The sequence below is a fragment of the Sus scrofa genome, chromosome 12 (assembly GCF_054392235.1).
Source record: "Sus scrofa isolate SSC_HxYL_T2T_F1_AM1 chromosome 12, Sscrofa_HxYL_maternal_Yorkshire_Landrace_v2.0, whole genome shotgun sequence".
NCBI lineage: Eukaryota > Metazoa > Chordata > Mammalia > Artiodactyla > Suidae > Sus > Sus scrofa.
In genome coordinates, this window is record NC_139394.1 from 12526092 (window position 1) to 12551811 (window position 25720).

Consider the following 25720-nt stretch of genomic DNA (forward strand, 5'->3'; position numbering starts at 1 on the left):
AAAAGATAGTGCTTTCCAAGAAGATCTGCATTGTTATTGATTTATACAGCCTGCATTAAACTAGGCCTGGGTTTACATGGCAGTGAACATCCAGTGAGCCAGCAAATGATTGACACGGAGTCCCAGGCAGGAGACTGGGCTCTGGGCTCCCAGTAAGTGGCCCTTGTTCTGCTGGAGCTTGGAGTCCAGGGAAGCGGTGCAGAGAGAGATCAGCTCTCTCTGTCCTTTGTGGCCACACTCCAGTGAGACAAGCGGAGGGCACAAGAGGAGCAGAGGATGGAATGCAGGCCCGTAGTTAGGAGGCTGTGGTGGCCAAGGAAGTCTTTCTAGGGACAGAGACATCTAAGATGAGACGTTAGAATGAGCAGGAGTGGGAATGGGGAAAGGGCAAAAGCTGAAGATGGGAGCAAGCGTCTCACATCTGAAGAGTTACAGGGGAGAGGTGGGTGAGCATGGGTGCAAGGAAGAGAGAGGTAGGAGATTGCTGGGACAGGCTGGGTGATCATCGAGTCTTGCGAGAGCATCTGGGCTGTGTCCTCAGGCCCCCGGGAACCCAAAGGAGTGGTGATCACCCTAGGTGTGGTGCGGAGAAAGGACTGCAGGGGGAAAGCCTGGGGGCGGGGACTCGCATAGAATCGGGAGAGAGGGGGTACGTCCCTGTGCTAGGGGAAGAGCCCCGTGGGTGCAGAGCAGAGGGAGACACTAGGGGAAGGGCCCTGTGGGTGCAGAGCAGAGGGAGCCAAAGTGAAGACAGGAGCCAGGGGACTGGCCGCCTGTGGCAAATGAAAGAGAGGAGGGAAGGGAAGACACTGCCATTGACGGTATCCAGGAACGAAGTAGAAGCAGGTGTGAAGGGGCTCAGATAAGCACTTCAGCTTTGAACATGATGAGCTGCAGATTTCTGTAGGACACGTCAAGAGTGTGTAGATAACCAAGAATCTTCCAGAAAGATCTGGAATGCAGTGAGATCTGAGAGATCTGAGGAGGAGACAGAAAGTTGCCAGTTCTTCGTATCTAGGTGGCAGTGGATGAGAATGTCTACATGAGATCAGAATAGTCCCCCCAAGGAACAACGGGGTTCGAGGGTGAGAGAGACAGAGGGACGAGCAGGGAGCTGCCTCCCACTGGGTCGGACGCTGCAGGGGCGTCACGTAGAGAAGGACAGGGTGTCCAGTGGACTCCGCAACAAGGACACCACCGGCAACACGAGGAGCAGTTTCTGTGGAGGGACGACAGGGAGGACGTCAGGCTGTAAAGTCAGAAGGAATGAGTAGGAATGGAGCAGAGAGACAGCAGCTGCCGGGGGAACAGGATCCAGACAGGTTTATTTAATGCGGACTCCATTCAGACATAGCCAACTCTTCTCGGATAGGGGCTTTTAAATAAATAATTGAACGAGTATGTATATGTGGGACTTATTAAGTAGACGCATTCATTCTAAATGCCGTTCCAACAGTAATTCACTTAATTCTCGCAGCAATCGCTACAAATTTTGTTGTAACTTCCGTCCGTTTGAAATGAGGAACCTGAGGACCAGAGAGGTTAACAGTAACTTGTTTGAGGTCCCATGGTTTCAAAGTGGTGGAGCCAGGATTTGAACCCAGGCACTCTTGGCTCCAGTATCTATGTAAGATTGTGAAGAAGATGCTTCATCTATTTTGGCAGCTCACATACATTTTAAAGGAGAAGAGATTTTACTTTATTTCTATCTTCACGTGTGTTTGAATACAGGGACCACGGGGGAAAGACCAAAGACTTGGAAGCCTTGGGCTCAAGGCTTGATGCTGCCATAGATACTTGAAAGGGACTGGGCACGTCCCCTCAGGTGGGCTCAAGGTTTTTATTTGCGAAATGTGGGATGAGGATGGGGAGAGTGAGAGGCTGGGTGGCGGCATGTGTGTGTGTGTGTGGGGGGGGCAATTCTCTAAGATTCTTTTCAACTCTGAGATACTATTAATCAATCCAATAGCATGGAATTACAGTTTAAGCTGGTATAAAAGGAAACAGTTTCACGGGAATCCACTGTATTTAATACTCTGCTCCTTAAACTTTGTTAAGAATAAAGGAAGGATGGATGAGAACACCATGTTTGAGGAAAGGGAGATGGTGAACTCGCGTGGAAAACTGCCATCCAGGAGAAAAGGAATGGGATAAAAACCCAGCTAGAGACAAGGTGACACAGGATCTGATAGACAAGACTGTTACTTTGAAATGATCCGAGCTCAGGGTCAGTTTTGATGAAGAAGCATCGGGCCAAGAAGGGGAATGGCAGACTTGTTAGCAAGGCTGAAACAGGGGCCCTGTCAAGGTTGGAAGAATACCCACTGTCTAGGCTGGGAGGGATCTGAGGTCAAGCGTACATCTTTGGCTTCTCCAATTAAACCTGACTACCTAGTATTTAACCTTACACTATACGATGTGTTAGAAGAAGAAGACATGCCTGGTCAGAGGATGAATACAAACCATCTTGTGATGTTACTATAATAATGAACTCATTCTATATTCTATGTGGTTAGGAGCCCACAGCATTTCTGCACCCTTCACGGTAGACGTGAACTTACAACAGGTGCTGATTATTAACTATGCCAAAGAAAAAATCAGGTCAAACTCAGACTTTGTCAACAAGGATTTGCAGATACTATTTAAAAATAAAACGAAACTCGATAAGCCAGCTCGGAAAGTAAAGAAGAAAGTAAATACAACTCTTTGAGGAATACCGAAATTTGCTAACATTTTGAAATAATTGGTTTTAAGCAACAATGAAATACTACTGACAAAAATGATTCACTGCATGGAACCTGGCAGTGCAGCTGAGGTCTAGTCTGAACTCCACAGGAAGACAAGTTTACTGGGAAGAATTTGAGAAGGACCCAGTTCTCTGGATGAGGAAATTCAGGCTAACATCGCTTCTGAATTTGGGATGAATCTGCCACAAGGAATGGCAGGAATATAAGATGGAAAAAGAGTAATTGGGAAGCAAAGAAAGAGTAATGCTTGTTTCTAAGAATGCTGCTGCTTTGTTTTATGAACTAGTCTATTTGTTTTGGCTGCAACTAAACTCAAGAATGTTTTCTGCATATTTTACAGTGTAGTTTATAGACATCAAAGGAACAATCTCTCCTTTCATCATTATTTACACATAAAAATAATGCAATTTGTGGTGCATGTAAGATGTTACTTCTTAAAAAGCTCTCGAGTCTAATTTATTAATTGCTTGAGATTTAAAGTTAAACAAGGGTGAGATGCAAATCATATGTTACTCTGAAATATTTTACCACCAAATCTTGTTTTATTAATGAGATGTTGAGCAGCCATATGAATATTTATTTAGGTGGTTAGAGGGATTTATGAAGAATCCTGAAGCAAGTGACAGAGACATAAAAGCAAAAGGGTTTTGCCTCTCTTGAAAAAAAATGGGGGCTGTGTCTTTGTTTTTAATTCCACTCTTTCCTCTGGCCTCCAACATTAAAGCATTCCTGTAACCCACCAACCACCCCAGATCTCTTTTGCTCCAAATCTTTAGTTTCAGCTGCTACCACTGCTGCTATGATAGCAACAGACTTCTATTGACAACCCTGGAAATAACATTTCAGGCTTTTCTTGATGGCATGACAGCCTCACACCAATTTTTTCTTCCATTATATATATGCGTTTGGCAAATACAACATATGTATAAAAACTGGGTTTGTCTTCATCAGTTTATTGATTTTTGATTCAGTTCCTTCAAAATTCTGTGTAAGGCTGTAAGTTAACTCTCTATATGATATATTTCTGTAATGCAACAAATCCCCTAAAAATAACACTATACAAATGTAAAGCAAAATCAGCTAGGCCCATTTTAAATTTTTTCCATGATTTATAAGGCACATTTATGCAGAAGCAGTTATGATAATACAAATGTTTATTCATAGCTTCACTTTTTTTTTTCTAAGAATGTGTAACTGTTGGAAAATACATGTATATACAAATGTACATGCATTCTATCTTTTTGTGAAAAGTACATACACACATACACAAATCCACACATACATATACACATGCAGTCCATTTCCTTTTAAAAAGGATACCTATATCTCAGGCTGTGCATGTCAACCTGAGATCATGCAAAATAGAGTCAGGAACACATATGAAGCATTTTCCCCCGGCCACCGTGGCCTGCCCCCAAGGCTGCCCGTGACCCCTGAACACACCTAGCTCCATTGCCCAGGTTCCTAAACTACCTTCCAGCTCCCCTGTCCCCACGTCTTCCTCTAGATACTAACTACTTCCTGGCCCTTCAAGTGAGATGATCTTATCTAATTGTTAGGAAGAAAGTCTCTGATTAAACAGTTGCACATTAGAGCATGAACTACTTCAAGTGGTTAATATGTTAACACATCAAGGATGTCTGCACCTTAAAAGAGGAGTCTGCTAAGCCAAAGGCTTAGATATTGAACTGCAGATTGTGTGGGGGTGCAAGGTTGGGGCTGATATGCTTCAAGCTGCCTTAAAATACAGCAAGAGACATAACATTTAGCATATAATATTCTTTAAATCAGCTAAGTCTTATTTTTGGGTGCCCAGCACCATGTGCAGAAACCAGAAACAAAGAATCACTAAGCATTAAGATAGAAGTTCATGAAAATGCAAGATTCCCCAGGGCAGAAAAGCCTTCTGGAGGAGGCAGGCAGGAGCCCCAGTGGGCCTCGGTAACACTCAACAAGCCTGAGGGCTGTGGTGCGGAGGAAGGTACAGAACCTGAGTGAAGGTGGGACGCGGGCCCTGCGTGGATTTGTGGACAGAGAGACCAGCTTGGCCAGAACAAAATGTCCACGCTGAGGAATACTGAGAAATCTGGATCGGGCAGACTGACGGATCTTGTCGTTAAAAGGGATCCTTTAAATTCAATTTAGTAAGATGACATTGTAAGAAAGCATCATCATCAAGAGATAGAAAATGAAAAATAAAAAGTTCTAGTTCTCCAAAATAACCAGTTACCCATTTCTGAGGCCCATTTGGGCAATTTTAAATGTACATAACATTCTGCATTCTTTTCATTTACTATTACGTATTGGCAATCTTGTCTCATTTTCACAGAGAGATCTATTTCGTGCTTTTAAAATGGCCTCATTATATTTTATTGTTTGCATGTACCACAATTTATTTTTTCCCTTTTTTTGTTTGTTTGTTGGCTTTGTCTTTTTAAGGCTGAGCTCACAGCATATGGAAGATCCCAGGCTAGGGGTCAAATTGGAGCTATAGCTGCTGGCCTGCACCACAGCCACAGCAACGCAGGGTTCGAGCCACTACTTCGAACTACGCCACAGCTCACGGCAATGCCAGATCCTTAACCCACTGAGCAAGGCCAGGGATCGAACCCACATCCTCATGGATACTAGTCAGGTTTATTACCCTTGAGCCACAACAAGAACTCCCTCCCTAGCTTTTGGCTCAAATACAAAGCTATTGTAGATCCTTGCAGGTATATCCATGGGACACATTCCTATCAGTGGAATCAGAGGTTCCCAAGGTCATGTGCATTTAAATGGCAGCAGATATCCCCACACTCACCTCCAAATAGGCTGCACTGATTTAAATGCCCAGTATCACTGCATCATTGGGTATTTCTTAGGTTTAAAATTTATGCCCATCAAGTGGCAGCCAGGCCCGTCAAAACTTGCCAGTTTTGATTTACATTTTTTAATTAGGAGAATAAGCACCCCCCCCCACATTTGCTGGCTTTTACTTTTTGTCTGTGAATTCTGGGTCCCCACTCTTTGTCCATTTGGTCCACTGGCTTGCTAGTTTTCTTTCCATTGATTTCTGAGCACTCTCTGTAAGGCAGGGACCTCAGTGATTTTGGATTTCTCTGGCAGAGGCCTTCATGCTGGCCTGGAGCTCAAAGACCCTTGGCAGGGACATGGGCTGAGAGGAGGCTGTTTTAAATCAATCTCAAGTTGAGAAAGGCTCTGAATAGCGTCCTATCAGAGGAATAAGAAATACATTCTAGGGCTCTGGTGATACACTTGAGATAAAGAGGGATGAAGGAAAGAAAGGACAAAGATGAACCAAAGTTTCTAACAGGAAACAGAAAGACTGGGGAAGCCCTGAGAGGCTGGAGAGAAGAGCCGGTTTGGAAGGAAACACGCTAATTCGGTGTGGTGGTTACTGAGTTTGAAATACTGGTGCATTCCACTCAGGAAGATGATTTACAGGCAATGTGAGATATAGGACCAGCGAGGAATCAGGCTGAGGCTTCTGGGAAGCATCTCTACTGAAGTGGCAGCTGAAGCCCCAGGGGAGATGAGCTCACCGCGCAAGGGGGAAGGAGAAGCAGAGCCCAGGACGAGGACTTGAGGAACACCCACGAGGAGAAGAAGAGACCAGCAGGGGCGACAAGTAAACCAGGAGAGGAGTGGGGCTCCAGAGCGAGGGTTAGACACTCCGGCCAGTGGCCGCACCTGGCGCCTCGCCTGTCTTCTTAAATAAAGTTTTATCAGAACACGGCCACTTGTTGACACACTGTCTGAGGCTGTTTTCACACCACAACAGCAAGGCCTGAGTAACTGTGACAGGGACCGTGTCACAAAACCTAGACTCTTGCTACCCAGGCCTTTTACAGGAGCAGTTCTCCAACCCCGGTTCTAGAAGGAAAAACATTGGTTAACACGGTCAAATGCTGCACAGAGTCAGAGGGTGACTGCAAGTGGGAAGCCACCACCGATTTAGAGAGTAGGTAGCAGGTTACTTTGTAAACTTTGTGTATCACGTTGGGATTAGAAAAGGGGCTTTAAAGGCATATCTGGAAGAGCTGACTCATACACCTCAGGAAAAGCAGAGCGGGAGGTGGGTCAGCAGCTAACAAGCACATCAGGAAGCACAGAGAAGTGCTGTCTATCCACCTGTGTGTCCTCACAGCCCTTGAGTGAAGAGGGTTGAGCATCATCGTGACCTCGGGGATTAGAGCTGGAAGTCAGTGTCCTCAAGAAAGTGGCGGAAGGGGGACTGTGTGGAGCAGTGTGCTGGTAAATGTTTAATAACACGCTCTCAAAAATATCTGTAGCAGCGTGCCCTGATTTCCATGGTGCACACACTCCAGCTGGCAGAATTCCTGACAATGTAACAATTGGCTCCTTCAAGCCAGTTCAGTTGGTGCCAGCACACCAACTGGGGGATGCTGTCACCAACGCTGAAGCTGGAGGATGGAGCACAGGAAGGCGTGAGTGCGGGGTTGAATTCTTCAGGAATACGTCTTGGGAAGCAAGAGATGATATCGCGACAGTTAAAAGGAAGAGGCATGAACTTCAGTGTTGATAAGTGGTGAGAGAGAGGGTGGTCACAGGGGAAACAGAAAGTCAGCTTCTGCTAGAGCGAAACGGCTGTTTGAAAGGACACAGCACCAAACGTTAAAACTAAAATTAACGTAATGTATTAAGCTGTCGTGGCTAAATTAATATATTAAGTTATCAAGTTTTCTTATAATTCGGATTCTATATAACCCAGTGCTTCTGAATATACATGTTAAGTAAATACACACCATTACGGTTGTAAGCACATAAGTATATACATAGTAGGCATTCAGCAGTTTTAGTTGTATTGATGATGTATTTCAGTGTTTATTAGGTTCATCACACTGACTTTGAAATAATTCCTGATGTAGTGCAGAATTACTAAAGACTAAAATATTTCCAAGTAGTTATTATTTTAACATATTCAAAAGTTGGATGATGCAGCTATATTTCAACATCTGATGAACCAGAGCAATTTATATTTTGGACCATGAAATAATTAAAGTAATCACATATAATGTCACCTCATGGCTTCCAACCGGCAATGTTTCCCTAACCATGGGTGGAGAAGCATCCTTTTTCACCTGCATTTGTTCAGTTCCTCAGTCATTCATGCACTCACTCATCCAGCTCTACCTGAGTCCTTAGCATATGCAAGGCAAAGTTCCAGGGACTAGAAATATTTTCCATAGTGCTTGAAGGGTTTTTTTTTTTTTTTTTTTTTCCACTGAGCAAATAATTTTAAGTAGTCTTTAAATAAAACAAAAATTTGCCAGGGAATGGAACTGGAGGAAAGGTATGGGATAAAATACTTTGGGCGGGGGGAGAACTGTTTGTTTCTTCTCTGCTCATTTGCTGTTATTTCGTCTCCTTGCTCTAGGAAGCAAGGTCGGAACCCACTGCCTCCCTGTATCCCAAGCTTATCTTCCGGAGCATTCTTCCTGGAAAATGGCACTTACGCTTTATGCCACCACGACTGAAGGCCTGTCTTCCTTTCTGAGGGAGCAGGCGAGCCTTCTTGGGTGGGATGGAAAATACGTTTCTATTCTTAGCATTATTAATTCTAATCCAGGAGGGCACAAAGAGAAGGCCACTTCCCTCTGTGCCCTCAGGACGTGTATGCAGGGGAGACGAGAATTAAATAATGAACAGGTCCCAAACAAAGCCATTCGATGCTGGGCACGGCGACGTCTTTCTGTTTCTCAATGCTACTAAAACCCCACAATGAGGTTTGTAACTTTATTCTTTGGGAAATGGATTCCTGCAAGCTTTTAGCACAGTGAGAATTGCCCAATCTTATGAAATGTTCTTTTTTTCCCTCCCTCAAGCTCTTCTGGTAACACAGACCAGATTTCTAGATGTCCTACTGGCAGCCGACCTTTTCTCGTGAACTCCAGTCAGTGGCCAAGGGAGAGGAGCATCAGTGCTTTAAAATCTCTTTTCTATGCCTGAAGCAAACATTTTACAACATTTCTCCTTGATACGAAATCTCTGCTTGGACATCTGGCTTCACAGTGAGGAACTTTCAATACACTAGCTTCAAAGAAAGGGCTTGGCCCTGCTGGTGCAGTGATGCCAGAAGAATGTTCCACCGTCTTTCTACAGAACTATTTCTAACAATTCCCCCCAATGAACTTCTGAGAGTCCAGTGGAGAGAGTTAACTAACAGACAGCTCGGCTTTGGTGTGCGCCTGACGGGCCCTTGCTGAGCTCAGAAATGAGGGATAAACAAGGTGGAGGACGTTTTCTTAGAATCTGCCCACGAAGTCCCTGTTACCAGCAGATCGGCGTTAGCTTCGCAGTCTGCTGCGCCATCGCAAAGCCTTCACAGGCATGCTGCCGTCAAGAAACTAACAGGAGAGGGAAGGGACATGATTGGTTTCCAGAGCCTTCATGTATGAGATAACAGCATTCATTTATTCAGCATATTTCTAGAACTTCCAGTGACCCAAACTCCGAGGGCAGCGCTTGCTCTCAGGAAGCTTAGAGTCTGCTGGAAGGACATTCATCCAAACAGAGGCTCAGCATCTCCTCTTTGCAACGGGAAAACCCTCTCTTAAAATCACAGATTATTTCGGGAAGGGTGTGGTTATCTTGTGAGGCCACAGTCCTGACTGACGTCGTGAGGGTGTTTGCAGTTTCTCTTTGTCCCCTTCGGGGGATATCCGCGTGTCTCACTATGCACTGTGTCTGGCGCAGCGTGTTGTCCCAGAACCACCTGGAGATGAAGTACAAGCTCTATGTCACCTCCCTAGAGCCTGAAGCGCCTGAGCAGCAAAACACACTCAAGCTCAAGGTTTTGGATAAAGGAAAAACTTGGGGACCGGCATTACAGTGTGGCGAAAACTTCACTGGATAAAGGAACAAAGCTGGCACGAGCTTCTCTCTGACACTCCACAATCTTAAAGGGAAAGGACTCTATGTAGGGAGCCTGTGCCGTCACCAGAGAGCGTGATGGTTGAGGGCGAGCTGTTGATACGGTGGTGAGAAGGGCAACATCTAGACAAGTGGTTCTCAAAGGTTTTGGTCTATTCTTTAACAATAAAGAATCCCAAAAAGGTCTTATTTATGTAGGTTCCATCAGTATTCACCATATTAGAAATTAAAATAAAGAAATATTAAAATACTTATTAACTCATTAAAAATAACAGAAACCCATTATGTGTGACATAAATATGCTTTTTAAATAAAAAATAAACTTCTTTTCAAAGCAAAAAAAAGAAAAATAGCGAGAAGTATTTCATAGTTTTGCAAAACTTTTTACTGCCTGGCTTAACAGAAGGCAGCTAGATTCTCATACCTGCTTCTGCATTCCATGTCTTGCAATGTGTTGCTTTGGTTGAAGTATAAGAAAACAATCCAGTGTCACACAGATAAGCAGCTGGAGAGGGAGGGGTCTTTTAGAAACCTTTTCAGGTGACTGTGGATATTCCTAGTGACTACAGCAAAAATTAGCAAGTAGCAGTTTCTTTAAAAAGTTGCAATGCAGAATCGGAAACTCTACACCTTCATATGCTATTTTAATGTTACATTAAAATTCGTTAGTCATAGTTCCCGTTGTGGCTCAGTGGTTAACGAATCCAACAAGGAACCATGAAGTTTCGGGTTCGATCCCTGGCCCTGCTTAGTGGGTTAAGGATCTGGTGCTGCCATGAGCTGTGGTGTAGGTCACAGACGTGTTTCGGATCCTGTGTTGCTGTGGCTGTGGTGTAGGCTGGCAGCTGTAGCTCTGATTAGACCCCTAGCCTGGGAACCTCCACATGCCGAGGGTGTGGGCCTAGAAAAGAAAAAAAAAAAAGAAAAATTGTTTAGTTTGTTTTGTATTTTGAATGGATCTTTCACCTATGCCTGATTTTGCAACATCCAGGTGTTGGTCGTTTGGAAAACACTGGTTCGGTGAGTTACAAAAATCTTCCAAATGTTGATACGCTTCATTAATTCTTCCCTGTTTCTTCCCATGCACATCATTAGGAATATCACCGATCAGAAAAGTCTTTAAGTGCTAGCAAGCTGTCAAGCTTACAGCGAGGGTATGAATTTTCCAAATTCCTGATTTTTGCTTGAAAGCTCAAGTTTTATTGTTAGCAACAACTCAGTCGGTTGTTGTCCTTGAAGTGTCAGGCTTACTTCCTTCACTTTCAAGAGAATCTCTGCCAGACAGTCAAACCGGAAGACACGTAGTTAGCCTGTCAATCCTTCTTTCCAAGTGACTGGAGCTCAGCTCACACTCAAGCAAATGCAGAATGGCTTTTCCTTGACACAACCACACTGCTTCATTGTGCAGCACCAGTGCTTTAAGTGTACTTCTGATGGATAGTAAAAAGATGTATGTACTCCCAAGGATTGAGATTTAATAAAATTAATACTATTTATTGTTCCAGTTTTCTTTTTCTTTTTTGGCCACACCCGTGGTATATGGAAGTTCCAGGGGCCAGGGATCGAATCTGAGCTGCAGCTCTGACCTACAGCACAGCTGTGGCAATGCAGGATCCTCAATCCACTGTGCCACAGCGGGAACTCCATTTCACTTTTATTTTAAAGCACAAACATGTGGTAATGAAGAAAGTAATGACTGCCCATAGCAGTTCAGGGTCAATGATATGTTTCCTGCTAAAATACCACCATTTGTATCCTCTGTGGATTTTCATGATATCAGTGCAAGTGTGAACACAGTGAAAAAGTCAACTAATGTCTTATTATGAAAATAGTTTTGTCCTAGCGGAGTCCCTGAAAAGGTCTCAGGGAGCTAAGGGGGTCTGAGGATACCACCTTGAGAACCACTGGTTTAGACTGTGTTGTGTTTCATACGCTGCGCTGACAAGTAGAGACTTCATTCTATAGGCAATGAAAAGCCACTGCTGAATTTTAAGAAGCAAACCACATCTCGTACGTGTGTTTCAGAAAGGTCACTTTATCGACAGTTCGAGGGATATATCTGAGAGGGTCAAGCTATTGGCAGTGATTCTACAAAAAAGGGCCTGTAACAGGCAAGGTCAAAAATATGAAGCTCTGACAAAGAAGGTAAGAACTAGTGGTTGGGGGATGAGGTACACACATGGAAGTATTTAGACATTACTTCTAGGGACTGACCTCGGGGAGATAAAGGAGGGAAAGAATTCATTCCAGGAGACTTCCAGAATCTGACTTGAGTGATGGAGTGGATGACGGTGGCACGTTAACTCTCATAATCAATACAAGAAGAACGGGTTTAGCGGTCAGAGAAGAGCGGGAGCTCCCTACAGCCAGTTTACCATCTCTCTAGTCTGAGCAGCCTGAGAGCCATCCAAGTGAAAATGTGCAACAGCAGTGAGAGACGTGATTGAGAGCTCAGAAAACTTCGGGGTGGAGGTGAGGATTCCAAATTCATTTGAATGGAAGCTTCCGTGAGGGGCTGGGATTGTCCAGGGACAGTGCAAACAAAGAAAACAGAAGAGGCTGGAGAACAGGGGAGGTTCCGGGAGACAGGCGGGCTGGGGGAGGGTTTGGGAGCTCCCGGCCCCTGCCGCCCAACACCTCGACTACGCGTCATTTACATCTGGTTGTACTGCTTAGAATAAACCAGTGGTCTAGTTTTTAAAAAGAAGAAAGAAAAGAAAACAGAAGGGGTTTTGCTTACTACCAAGATTTGAGTGTTAAAAAGAGGAAGGGGAATCAGGGAACGGGAAAGAGGTTTTCAGAACATGGCAGATGAACTGGGAAAGCGCTACCATGCAACTAACTGGAATTTTTAGGGACTGTTTAGATGGCAGATTAAGTCACTGTTCATTGCTGTTCATGGGTATATAATTTCCCTGCCTCATGGATGTGGACGGAAATGAAGCTGAGGCTGCAGGGATTTTTTTTCCTGTTCACCTTTTTGCCCTCCTGTAATTCACCATAAGGATGATACCCCAGGCAACCACTAGTCCAAAGAGATTTTGCAGACGAGGAGAACAGGCCTGAACCCAAGGTAAAGCCTGGAGCTAAACCCAGCTACAGCCTAAATCCAAACCACACTAATGACCCACAGATATATTTCGAGAAAAAAAAATTGTTATTACAAGTTCACTAAGTTTGGGGGAGCTGTTTGTTATACAGCATTGTACAAACACCTGACTAACACAGTTCTCTGTTAAATGTTATAAAGGAGCCAAAGAGGCTTCTAAGAACAGATAGTAGATTGAATTTCCCTCTCCCAACCCAACAGAAAAGCACTAAGGCACTGAAATAGGGTATAATACGAAAAACCCTTACAGGCTTGTTGTCAAGGAAGATACCTGGAGCGTTTCAGCGACTCAACTTTAAAATCCGTCTATGACCCTGAAATCATTAATCTGTTTCGAGCTAACAAAATCCAGAGAATTCCCCTTACTATTACCAAATTTGAAGAGACGAAAACTGTGTGACTAACCTCAGCCTTTTCTTCTTCTGACTGTATGATGGATGTGTTGGAAAAACAGCTAAAAATCAAGGCTGTCTGTGGGAAGTGAAAGCATTAGGACTTCAGGAATACACACCAAACTGGGATAACCCAAACCCCAAAGGATTATAAGATGCTTCTCCCTTTCAGGCAGTGTGAACTCAGAAACAGGAAGAACAGTCAGCCCAACCAGACTGCACATCCCCCTTACTCTAGCTCCTCCCTCCCCTTCTTCAGGTTCTAGAAAATGCAGAGATAGGACAAATCGGTGTTATTGACAGAGGGAGATGCACTGTGTTTCAGGAACATCTGCTCTTCGATGTTTGACCTTCGGAGGGATCCTGGTTAATTACAGAATTTATTCTGGTGGCTCTATCAAACTGACACGATAAAGAAAAAGACTTCTTGAGGAATCCTTCAGAAAAGCAAATCCTTGACCTGGAGGAAGACTCAAATCTTGCCCAGCCTTTTCCACAGCAGTATTCAATGAGTAATGTTTCAGTTCTCAGAGGAAAAAGTGTGAACAAGAATACAGTGCCCATGTCACTCAAAACGCAAAGGTTAACTGGCAGACACTCTTAAACATGGAAAAATTCAGGGAAGATAGTACCATGAGTCTATGGTATGATCCAGCCAATTGAGAACCGCATCAGAGCGAAAACGTCGGGAATGGAGGGTAGAAGACTGTGGTAATGAAAGGCCTGGTGGTAAGCACCACATCGGTTAAGGATAGCATGAGCATTAAACTAAAGCTCAGGGTCAGAGACGCACTGGGTACTCCACAAATCTGGACAGTGGAAAGAAAGAACACAACCCTAGGCAGCAGGAGGCAAGGAGGAGGGATGGCAGGAAGTGTGAGTGAACCAATGCACTCACGTTTCAGCCCCGAATCAAACTCTGTTCCAAAGTTTAATAAATTGATTCTTCCTGTTTTACGCTAATTTCTTTCCTCTGCTGAACTTCAGGAAAATTAACTTGAGATTTTTCTAAAACTAACAAAAAGACAGAGTCTAGTGTATCAACCCATCCTATCAGGCTATTTGGCTTTCCTCCGCTTTCCTCCTCATATGTAGTAGGATATCTGATGTTCACCTCGGTGCTAGGAGGATTATTTCTGGGTGGTGAAATCTGTGGTAATTTTACATATTTTTACCTTTCTGTTCCCCTGCATTTTGAATTATGTATGAGCATATGCCATTATCCATCTCTACAAAGACAACAGAGTAGATTTTTCTTAAAAATATGCCACGGTGTTAATTATCAGTGTTAATTCTGGGTAGTAGGAGTATAGACATAGATTTTTCCTCGTACTATTGTGTTCTGGTGAGGAATATGGGGAGATGGGAACCGGACACTTGGTAGAGACCACTGCGGAGGACTTAAGACGGCCCTCTCTTCCACTCCCCCCTGCGAGGTGGTGACCACTTCCCCTCGGCTTGACTCTGGGCTGGCTCTGGGACCTGCCTTGAGCAGCAGAATGTGGTAAAAGTGCCACTGCCAATCTTTCTGCAGTGGCCTTGAGGGAAGTGCAGGTCTGCCTTTGCCTATTTGAACCCCCCTCTTAGACACTAGCTTCCATGTAAAAAGTCTGACTACCCAGAGAACGAGGCCACGTGGACAGGAGCTAGAGCCCTCCTGGATGCTGCAGCCCCAGCCAAGCCTCCTGGGGAAGGTAAGTGAATGCGTCCCCCTGCCAACGCTACACACTGAGCAGAAGAACCACCTAGTCCAACTCTGCCCACATCCTTGATCCAGAGAATTACAGGCATATGACATAGCTGCTTTAAACCACTAAGTTAAGGGGTGATTTGTTATGCAGTAGAGACAGCTCTTTTTAGAAGCTTGACTTTGAAGGTAAGGAGTGAATTAAAGCGGTAAATAAGCGATCAAGATTTTTTGGCTCTCAAGACAGGGTATATACTACAGTATAAAAGATCTACTAGTGTGAATGCGTTTGTTTCTATACCTTTTCTTATACTTCAGGAATTCCAGTCCATGACACCTTGCTTCATCTGTTGTTTCTTAGACAGCAAGGAACATGCCTCCTGTTAGTCTCAGCTATGTGACTCCCTATGTCCACTGGGTTCTGTGAGGCTGATGCTCTTAATTTTTCACCCGATGTTTTTTTTTAATTATTATTTCTTATTATAAAAGTGAAGTTATACTTTAAACTATAGAGCTAAGATAAAAAGAAAAAATTACTGCAAATCCCACCACTCAGAGATACCTACCAGTAAAATTCTGATACATAATTCCAGTCTTTTTTGTCCTTACAAGGTTTTTTTTTTTTTTTTTTTTTTTTTTGGCCATGCCCATGGCATGCAGAAGTTCTTGGGCCAGGGACTGAATCCATAACACAGCTGTAAACAGAGCCACAGCAGTGACAATGCCAGATTCTTAACACGCTGAGCCACGAGGTAACTCCTCTTTAGATGTACTTTTATTTGCAAAGATGACCTCATATGTACATACTGTTCTGTAAACTGCATTTTAATTGACAGTTATCTCATGAACATCTTCAAGATCCCTGAATATCCTTCTCCGACATTGTTTTCAAAAGTGCATAGTTTTTCAGCTGATGTGCTATGGTGGAAAATAAAGCATAGAAAGGAGATAGAAAATGCTGGTATTGTGGGCACCTTTCTCATAATGGGAGCTCAATGAACAGTTACAGGATAAATAAATGAGTGAGAGAATGAGAATCTTTTTGCCTAGCTAAAGTTTGGTACAACTCTTTAATTGCCACTTAAGGCAAATTCTGGAAGTGGGTCAAAGGCTTGTATCTTGGGCAATTTAATAATGATAGGTATTGCCAAATTAGTCTCCATAAGTGTTTTATCAAGTTACACTACCTCAAGACTGGTGGTCCTTTAAATGGATTTTAGTGACCTACTTTATACCTCAATTTCTCTCTAAAGATTCACTTTAACAAAAAGTTTGCTTATCCAAGAACACTCTGGGAAGCGCTGGCCGACTGAGTGCTAGGTTACTGCCCATCTCCACTCTCCAACACCAGCTGGAGAGCTCAGCTCATCATAAGCCCCGAAAGTGGGGTGAATACACTCTTTTTACAGCACTATTTACAACTAATATTTAAATATAGTCATATCTAATACTACAAAATATTAGGTCCACATGGACCTATTTTAATGTATATGCAGACAAATTTGGTTTCAGAAAACCAAATACAAGGCTCGTGATGACTGGGTCTCTCTCTGAGTATCCGTATCTATCCACGTATCTGTATGTATAAAACACTCAAACATGATTAGCAGATGTGATCATCATTCAGGCAGACAGAAAATTAAGAGTGAGGAGATCCAGGTTCATTCATGCACTTGGTCACTGACTTGCTCTCACAGACAGAATGTAGGAGCAGGGCTAGCATGTAATAGTTAACAGCCGAGGCTTTCAAGTCAGAAGGTGGGGACTTGAAGCTGGCTCTGACAGTTATTCAGAAGTCTGACCTGGGCTGGTTACTCAACCTCAGAGCCTTAGTTTTCCCATCTGTAAGATGGGGACACTAGAAATGCCTTCCTCATAAAGATTACTTATAAGGCTTAAATGAGATGGTGGAACATGAGATGAATGGAAATGTTTGGCAGAGAGCCTGGTATAGATCATATGTTGAATAAATATCAGCTATCATTTCCATTATTATTTGCGACACAGCCTAAAAAAAGCAAGGCAATGAGTGCTAATAAATTAACTATTTTACATAGGTTAGGTCCCCCCCCCAAAAGATAATTCACTTTACATATAATCTAAGTGAGTGAGTCAAAACTCAACTGTATCTTATCCACATCATAATTTTAATTAGGTTCAGGTACCTATAGTACCTATGTTTGGACATCATAATTAGGTCTCTATATCTACAGTTTTATATACACACACATACTGCCATCTTTTAACTTCAACTCGTCTTCATAATTTGACATTTTGTTGGAAATTAGGATCACCATTTACCTTTTAATAGGTAAATGGATTAAAACTGCAAAAAGTGGGACTGCTTGGTCATATGGTAGTTCGATGTATAGATTTCGGAGGTACCTCCATACTGTTCTCCATAGTGGTTGTACCAGCTTACATTCCCACCAACAGTGCAGGAGGGTTCCCTTTTCTCCATACCCCCTCCAGCATTTATTTGTGGACTTATTAATGATGGCCATTCTGACTGGTGTGAGGTGGTATCTCATGGTAGTTTTGATTTGCATTTCTCTAATAATCAGTGATGTTGAGCATTTTTTCAAGTGCTTGTTGGCCATCTGTGTATCTTCTTTGGAGAAATGTCTATTCAGGTCCTTTGCCCATCTTTCAGTTGGGTTGTTGGCTTTTTTGCTATTGAGTTGTAGAAGTTGTTTGTATATTTTAGAGATTAGGCCCTTGTCTGTTGCATCATTTGAAACTATTTTCTCCCATTCTGTAAGTTGTCTTTTTGTTTTCTTTTTGGTTTCCTTTGCTGTGCAAAAGCCTGTCAGTTTGATTAGGTCCCATTGGTTTATTTTTGCTTTTATCTTAGAAAACTATATACAGAACTACCATATGACCCAGCAGTCCCACTCTTGGGCATATATCCAGACAAAACTCTCCTTAAAAAAGACACATGCACCTGCATGCTGCACTATTCACAACAGCCAAGACATGGAATCAACCCAAATATCCACTGAAAGATGACTAGATTAGGAAGATGTGATATATATACAAAATGGAATACTACTCAGCCATAAAAAGAACAAAATAATTCCATTTGCAGCAACATGGATGGAACTAGAGACTCTCATCCTGAGTGAAGTAAATCAGAAAGAGAAAGACAAATACCATATGATATCACTTATATCTGGAATCTAATATATGGCACAAAGGAACCTTTCCACAGAAAAGAAAATCATGGACTTGGAGAATAGACTTGTGGTTGCCAAAGGGGAAGGGGAGGGAGTGGGGAGGGACTGGGAGCTTGGGGTAAACAGATGCAGAATGTTGCTTTCGGGATGGATTAGCAATGGGATCCCGCTGTATAGCACTGGGAACTCTGTCTAGGCACTTATGATGGAACATGTAATGTGAGAAAAAAGAATGTATACATGTAAGTGTAACTGGGTCACCATGCTGTACAGTAGAAAAAATATATATGAATAAATGATAAAAAATATATATAAAGCAATTAACACAATAAAAAATAAAATAAAATAAAAACTGCAAAAAAATAGGCACTTACACTAATTACATTTCTTTCAAGGTTTTTTTTTTTTTTTAATCTTTAAGAAACAATACTAGAAACTATGTTGTTATGGAATAAACTAATGTTTTCCTTTTTGCACACATTGGGATTCAATTATTTGAAACTTGGAAATTACCTACCACTTGGTAGTCAGATATCAAGTGGCGAAGAAATTCACTTAAAATGAAATTTTCATGTAACAAAAGAATTTAAACGAAGCAGTCAACTCAGACGATGCAAAGCCAAGCAGTTATTCAGATCAATGAGTACCTGCTCTCCATTTATAAATGAAAAGAGTTGCAAAGATTTTTTTAAATTACTAGGATATAGAAAGAAAACGTCTTTTTTGGTCTCATCACATGTAGAGGGGAGAAAAAACTCAAAGACGGAAAAAAATAGGGAAAATGTCATTAATAACAAAATAAATCCTCACCTCTAAAGTGAGGAGGCTGGAAGGAATGGCCTCCAAGGTTTTGTCCATATCTTAAGTTTTTTTATTCCATTCAGTGTTGTCCAGGCTTAAAATGTATATATGAAAAGCAACTTACATTAACATTGACTTTTTCCTAAATTACTCAGATGGCTTACAATAGGCTAGAGAAAAGAAAAATGGGGAGATAAGGCAGAAAAAGGCAGTGATAAAACCCAAATGCTTCTTTTATTTGTCTTTGCTTTGTGTGATTACTCGACATGCTTCAAGCATTGTTGTAACAAAGCAAAATCACTGAAAAATAATCTTTTGCTGGGGATTCTTTAAAAAAAGTTTTGTTCTCTTTTAAATCTTATTTATAAAGGTTTCCAGATGCTTATCCTCACAGATAAAACACAGCATGATGTAGACACTTACAATAATATTCACTGCTATGAAGCCAAGAAAAAACTACTTAGAGATCTAACTGCCTATCACCCAAAGAATTGGGGGGCTGGAGAATTTTCTGTTGCTATGAAAGGTGTGATTCTCTGAAGCCATTTGGAAACAACCTAGGTTCTCAGCAGCAACACATCTCTCCTGTACTATGTCAAAGCACATCAAATGGTTGGCATTCCAAACCTCAAACAGGTTATTTCTCATTATGCGAATACATAATGAAAGGATGTGGGCAAAGAATAGAATGTAAATTGGAAGCTGACTTCTGAATTTATTAGCCAGCAGTACTGGGCTAAAACAGTCATTCTAATTTCAAGAGACAGTTCCAAAGTGGTTCTCAGGAGAAAGGACAGGGTAGTTTTCAAATATTTGTTCAATGTGAATGGACTGGGCTTGCCAAAAATGACTTTTTATGCTGGCATGTGATCTTTTCGAGGGAAGCCAGCCTGAGTCACTGGATACATCAAAGGTAGGGAGTCCAGTGAATGGAATTACTGCAGGCTGTGTGAACAAGCCAGATACCTGCATTCATCTGCCCACTGCTGGGATTTCAGCCCTCCTTTTAATTACATTAAAGCAGCTGGTACCACTGGTTACTGAAGTCTTCAGATTACCTTGATTGCTCGGTCATTATCTCTAATCAGCTGCTTCTTCTCATCTTCAAACTTCTGTATAACATCCTGGAGCCGCCTTTCTGCAGCAAGCTGCTGCCGGCTGTTCTCCTCTTTCAGGGAGGAAATGGTTGTCTGAAGTTCTGCTATGATCTAAAATGAAAACAGCATGCTATAACTGCAAATTCTTCAGCAAGATGCATCTATTTTATATGTATTTATGCTTAACGAGAGAAGGGATGTGGCAAAACTGGTCCACAAACTAAATATTTTCAATTAACGTATCACACACTCTAATGCATGAAATTCCACTCAATAAAAGACTATAATAAAACTGTGAATGGTGAACAACTGCTGAACCAAATACACTTGGAAGCCTTTCCCACTATAACATTCCACAGTATTTGCTCATCAGAGGAAGGAACATCTGTGATCTCAAAAATATGAAATGTGTCAGAGTTTATGTTACTGAGAAACACACTTATTAGAGTGAAAAAAGCTATTCTGCCTTTCATGATACTTTGAACTCTAACAAGCAATGAAAATCATGAACAGGGTTCATTCTTCACAGTTACCTAATTCTACAGAATGATTTTGGAGTGTTTACTAATGCTTGCGCATTGTGCTAAGAACTTGAGTCCCTCTGTCATTTACTCCTGGGAGAAAGCGTTATCATTGCCCAGCTCTTCTAAATGGAGAAACAGAGGCACAGAAAGAGGTCCAACTGCTGAAATCGACATCCAACCAGGAGACAGGGAGAATCTGAACTGTGTAGACAGACTGACTGTTGTACTGGTTGGCTCCTCTTAACTACCTAGGATGTGTCTTTCTTTTAGACAAGGTTACGGTATTGAAGGGAAGTTTATCATGATGTAGTTCCCCATAGGCTGCTTTCTTCCTAACGGATCATAAACTTTTTGATTTTTGGCTCAAACCAGTCACTTCAGAGACTCTTGCAGTATTCCCTACGTCTGCGAGTTGGTTCTCCCCATGACTGGGCTCCCTCCAAGTTCTCAAAGTAACTCTGATGACCTTTTTAGTTAGTGGGTTTACTGGGAGCACGGCTCTTCCTTTGGTTTGGATGTATCCATTTCCTTTCAAATTCAATAGTGTCGACCTTTTAAAAGCAGGAAATGGTTGTTTCTTCGAATAAAAGGGCGATCTTCATCCTGGGCTAGAACGCAGTGCTGTTGGTTCTACAGGGGGACGGCCGGTTGTTAAGAAACCCTGGGCAAGTTAGTACGATGTTTTCCTTGAAGCTCAGTTTTCCAATGATTATTTGATGACGAAACTAGATTACAGAGTTATAAAGTAATAAACAGAAACTGTCTGGAGTCGTCCTGATGTCAAGGCCTATAGAAATACTAGCTGTTAGTACCGGCATGAAGAGCACATTTCCCCCAAAATGGACCACTTACGCTTTGAAACAAGTGAGCAAACTCACTGTAACAAAGTTTAATACTTAGAGTTTGTGAATAATCAAATATTAAGGCAAATGTGAAATAAATGACAAAATATCTTAATACTTTAAAATACAAACTCAGTAACAATTTGACACTTAGAATTTGTAAACAATCAAATATTAAGACAATTTGAAATAAATGACAAAATATCAATATTTTTAAATGCAAACTTGAACCTTCTGCTATGAGTAGAGGAATTCGTTTACTGAGAATGAAGATGTTTTCTCTGTTTTCTGAATTTTGATTAAATGTTTCCATTCTGGCATCAATTCAGTTCATTCTCATATCACTTCTATGAAACAGAGAAGGTTAAATTCTTAGAGTAAATGTCAAAAACTGAGGCACAGAATAATCAGCTCACTCACAGTCACAGGGCAAGAGGAGCCAGAGATAAGAAAGAGCCAGATTTCCTTGGCCCAACATGAAACTTAAGATTAATATTTTATAAGAACATGGGGCCAGATAGTAAAAATAACTCACAATTTCAATGACTATTGCAGTGTTTCAAGTTGAGTAAACTGAATGTGGTGGAAGTGATGAGTTTAACTTTGCAATGTGTTCAGTGTGTGTGTGTGTGTGTGTGTGTGTGTGTGTGTGTGTGTGTGTGTGTGTGTGTGTGTGTGTGTGTTTAGTGCTATGCAATCTTATCACACGCATAGATTCGTATCTACCACCACAATCACATGATGGATTTTAAAAGCACAAAGTGATTTCGTGTCTTTCAAAAACAGTTAAGATTTAGATTAGCTTTTAATTGACCAAGACTGAAGATAAAAATATTTGGGTCTTCAAATGACCGCAAGGACACGAGACCTGAATTTCTTCTTTGCAGAAGATTTATGATAAGAGTACATCAAAAAGAAATAAACGAAGGAACGTTTGGAAGGAACGACAAGCAAAGACCAGGATGTACTGAGGAGAACTTGCTTGCTTTTGCATAGAAAATGAAACCTTATATTCTTTGGGGGGAATAATGAGATTATCTTTGGAAAGTTACTTTTAAAACTTATGGAGATGATATAGGGAGAGTGTAAAAATACTTCAGGTGAAATCCCTCATATAGATAAACAGATAAACTATTTGATAGACTGATAGATATGGTGGATTTAGAGAGGTGGCTGAAATGCGGATAATTTTAAAAGCAGATCTAAGATTTACTTTAAGATTGAGAAATAATCACACTAACTAGATTAATATGCTTTCGGGAAGGAACAAAAGTCTCGGCTGTAGACTTAAGAGTATGAGACAAGAGCCCATTTTCACCTTAGCCCAGAGCATGTAACTGGCAGGTGATAAATATTTAAGTAGTAGAACAATAATCATAGTAAATAAGAAAAAATAATTTCTTGGAAAATTATATTGGGATAATCTAGTCTTTTCATAGACTCATAATGTAAACAGTTTCAGAGAAAAACAAAACTATTCTATAGGGTCATCATCAAACCCCATCAGTTTGGACTGAATCATATTAAAAATCATAAAACAAAGTGCCACTTCTCAACTAAATGTCTGCTCTGTATTAGTTTCAGAGAAAGCAGTGGATTAGAACATATCCATATGGATATTAAGAATAAACATTTGGGGAAGCAAAAGGAAAGCTATTTTGGGCTAATGCTAAAAGCAACCTAACCAATGAAAGTGCAATAGTTAATCATTATTGTTCAGCAATTTCCACGTTGCATAAATGCTAGTGGCCTTATTATGTCTGAAAAGTTACAGGATTCTACATAGAGGTTAGGATTTCATTTTTAACTCTTTTGTTTTTCTGATTAGAGTACAGTTTGAGATTTCTATAAACTCTTCTTTAAAATACAATAGCAAATACAATAGACAGGGCATACTTGGAAAGTATGGCAAACATGGAAGGTCCCTACAAAATAAGTGGAAGAGGGGTGGCATTTGCCTGCTGGGTTGTCAGCCTGGGAAGTGGCTGTGCCCAGGCAGTAATCTGCGCCTGGTGGGGGCTGCGGGGCCGAGGGGGAGCCAGGCCTTGGCCAGGGGTGGGTTCTATTGGCATGTCTCCTCAACTACCTATATTTTTGCAAAGTGGCAGTCTTTTCTTTGTCTCTGAAAAATGGCCACTAGTAAGTCAGTAGAGTGGGGAAAACTGCATGAAAGATGAAAAGGCAAGGTTAATGTATAATATTAAGATAAAAAGAACAAATATGTGATTCTGATGGAAATTATACTTGGGAGTAAGCCCAGAGGTGATGCAGAATCGCCATTGTGGGGAACACTGAGCATCCAAGGAGGGCACGGTCCTGGTCGCAGAGGGTTTAGAGTACATGGTCTACCAGGTCTTAAAAGCCTGATAAAATCTCAGAGATTAAGTAACTTCCTTTAAGGGAGGAAAATATTTAAAATATTTTCCAAATTTAACTTGATGCTTTCCAAGGTACCAGTACATTCATTACTAATGCATTCATCTGAGTGCTTTTTTTCTTTTTTTTTGAGAGAGGGATTTTTTTAAAATCTGATAAACAGTTAAGCAGCTTTGCTTCTGGCACTCTCCTCCGCTTAGATATGAGTTTGAGATTCCAGTAAACTATCACTGGAGGACAGCAAAAGTCAACCCACAGTTCTGTTTTATCATGTGTAGTTTCAAATAATCTGTTTCTCTGAACTGACTGTTTCTCTGAACTAGATCAATGTTTCTCAAATGCCAGTTTGGATATAAATATATACATTTATTTATATGCATATAAATATTTATATGTATTTAGAGAGGGCAAACAATATTTATTTTGAATATATAATATAAAATATTGTTTTGTTCTGGGTTTTTTTTTTGTTTTTTTTTTGTTTTTGTTTTCAGGGCTGCACCCATGGCATATGGAGGTTCCCAGGATAGGGGCCAAATCGGAGCTGTAGCCTCTGGCCTACACCACAGCTACAGCAACAGCAACGCTAGATCCGAGCTGCGTCTGCTACCTACACCACATCTCATGGCAATGCCGGATCCTTAACCCACTGAGCAAGGCCAGGGATCAAACCCGCATCCTCATGGGTACTAGTCAGATTCGTTTCTGCTGAGCCACAACGGGAACTCGATATAAAATATTTGTAATGCAAGGTAAGCCTACCTTTTATGAGAAGGATGGACTCTCTTTTCTTATGTTACTATAGCTTTTCTAAGAGCTTTTTCTTTTTTTGGTGCTGCATTGTCCTTTCCCTTATGAACGATGGTTTTAACACAGGATAATTGTTACTAGCTGATTTTTTTCTCCCTGCCTCTTTCATGTCTTTACTGGGGAAAACATTTAGCAATTCTATGCCTCTCCAAATTTTGGAGGGAAATTTTTATCATTTCTCGAATACCCCAAAATAAACTTAAATAATTTCTTGCTCCTTCCATATCTTTATCATTCTTTGCTCTCTCTTTTCCTTTCTCTACTGTAATTGTAATATGTTCCTATAAGAACTAACAGTAAATGCTTTACCACGTCCTAGGCTCTGTACTAAGCACTTTTTTTGGCATGATGTTACTTAATACTCAAAACTATCCTATGAGGTAAGTACTACTCCCCCATTTTACAGATGAGGAAAGTGAATTCCAGGGAGGGGAGGTAACTTGCTCCAGGTCATTTAAGTGATGGGGCTGGTATTCAGATTCAGGCCTGTGGACTCCAAAGCTTAGGCTTTCTTCCACACTAACTTACATTTAATTTGCTTTAATATGGACTAATCAGCCTTCTTCATACCTTCCTTTAGATAAACTTAACTACTGTCTACACTCTCACTGTTTAAGCATTATTAGCTATCTTATATCTTACTTTCGGTCTGCCTCCCCCATTTAACATAAAGCAAAATAAGCAGGATATAAGGGTATGTCAGCTGGCTACTTTTTTGGTCATGTTTTAGTTTAACTTTTGGGGTAAAAAGGTTTCTTTGGATTAGAAAGTGGATTAGAGAAGATATTTCCCCATGTTCTTTCCTGGAATAAAGGCAATCGAGACATCACCATCCTCTTTTAAACAAACACCTAAGTCTTCACTTAGATAAAGACTTTGTTTTCCTAATGGGATGTGAATTATATAGTATGTGCACATTTTAGAAATGACTGTAGAACCTAGGGAATTTTAGAACTATCTGCAGAGTTTCGCCATATCACAAATGCGACGGGCTGGACCAGACTGGTGGTATCAGGTTAAGAGCTTCTGGTCCAAAGCCAAATACAGGTTGGGTCCTGGCCTCGTCACTTGCTAACTTGTGCAACCTTACCTCTCGAGTGTCTGTTTTCTCAAATGGAAAAATGGGGCCAATAATCATTCCTAACCCTAGAGTTTCTGTGACTGAAGACTGAATGAGTCAATACGATGAGTGCCCCATAAAATTCTTAAGTTCATTACTGCTTTGTTGTAGCGTTGCTCTTATTACTGCTGTGCGGTAACTC

At 41.5% G+C, this 25720-nt stretch overlaps 1 protein-coding gene and 1 long non-coding RNA gene across 17 annotated transcripts in view; one reads left to right on the forward strand and one right to left on the reverse strand.

Moving 5' to 3' along the window:
* CEP112 (centrosomal protein 112) overlaps positions 1–25720 on the reverse strand; it is a 417919-nt gene that overhangs the window by 71239 nt on the left and 320960 nt on the right. For all 16 annotated transcript variants that reach the window (XR_014820925.1, XM_084983965.1, XM_084983960.1 and 13 more), the window contains one exon: positions 19868–20017. Coding sequence is in view for 15 of the 16 variants with exons in the window: in XM_084983965.1 (XP_084840091.1) it covers positions 19868–20017 (150 nt within the window). In the remaining variant the exon portion in view is untranslated. The remainder of the gene's footprint in view (positions 1–19867; positions 20018–25720) is intronic.
* LOC106505401 (uncharacterized) lies at positions 7136–10572 on the forward strand. Its single transcript, XR_014820971.1, has 3 exons — positions 7136–7198; positions 8149–8497; positions 8597–10572. It is a non-coding gene; the product is annotated as an uncharacterized LOC106505401 (long non-coding RNA).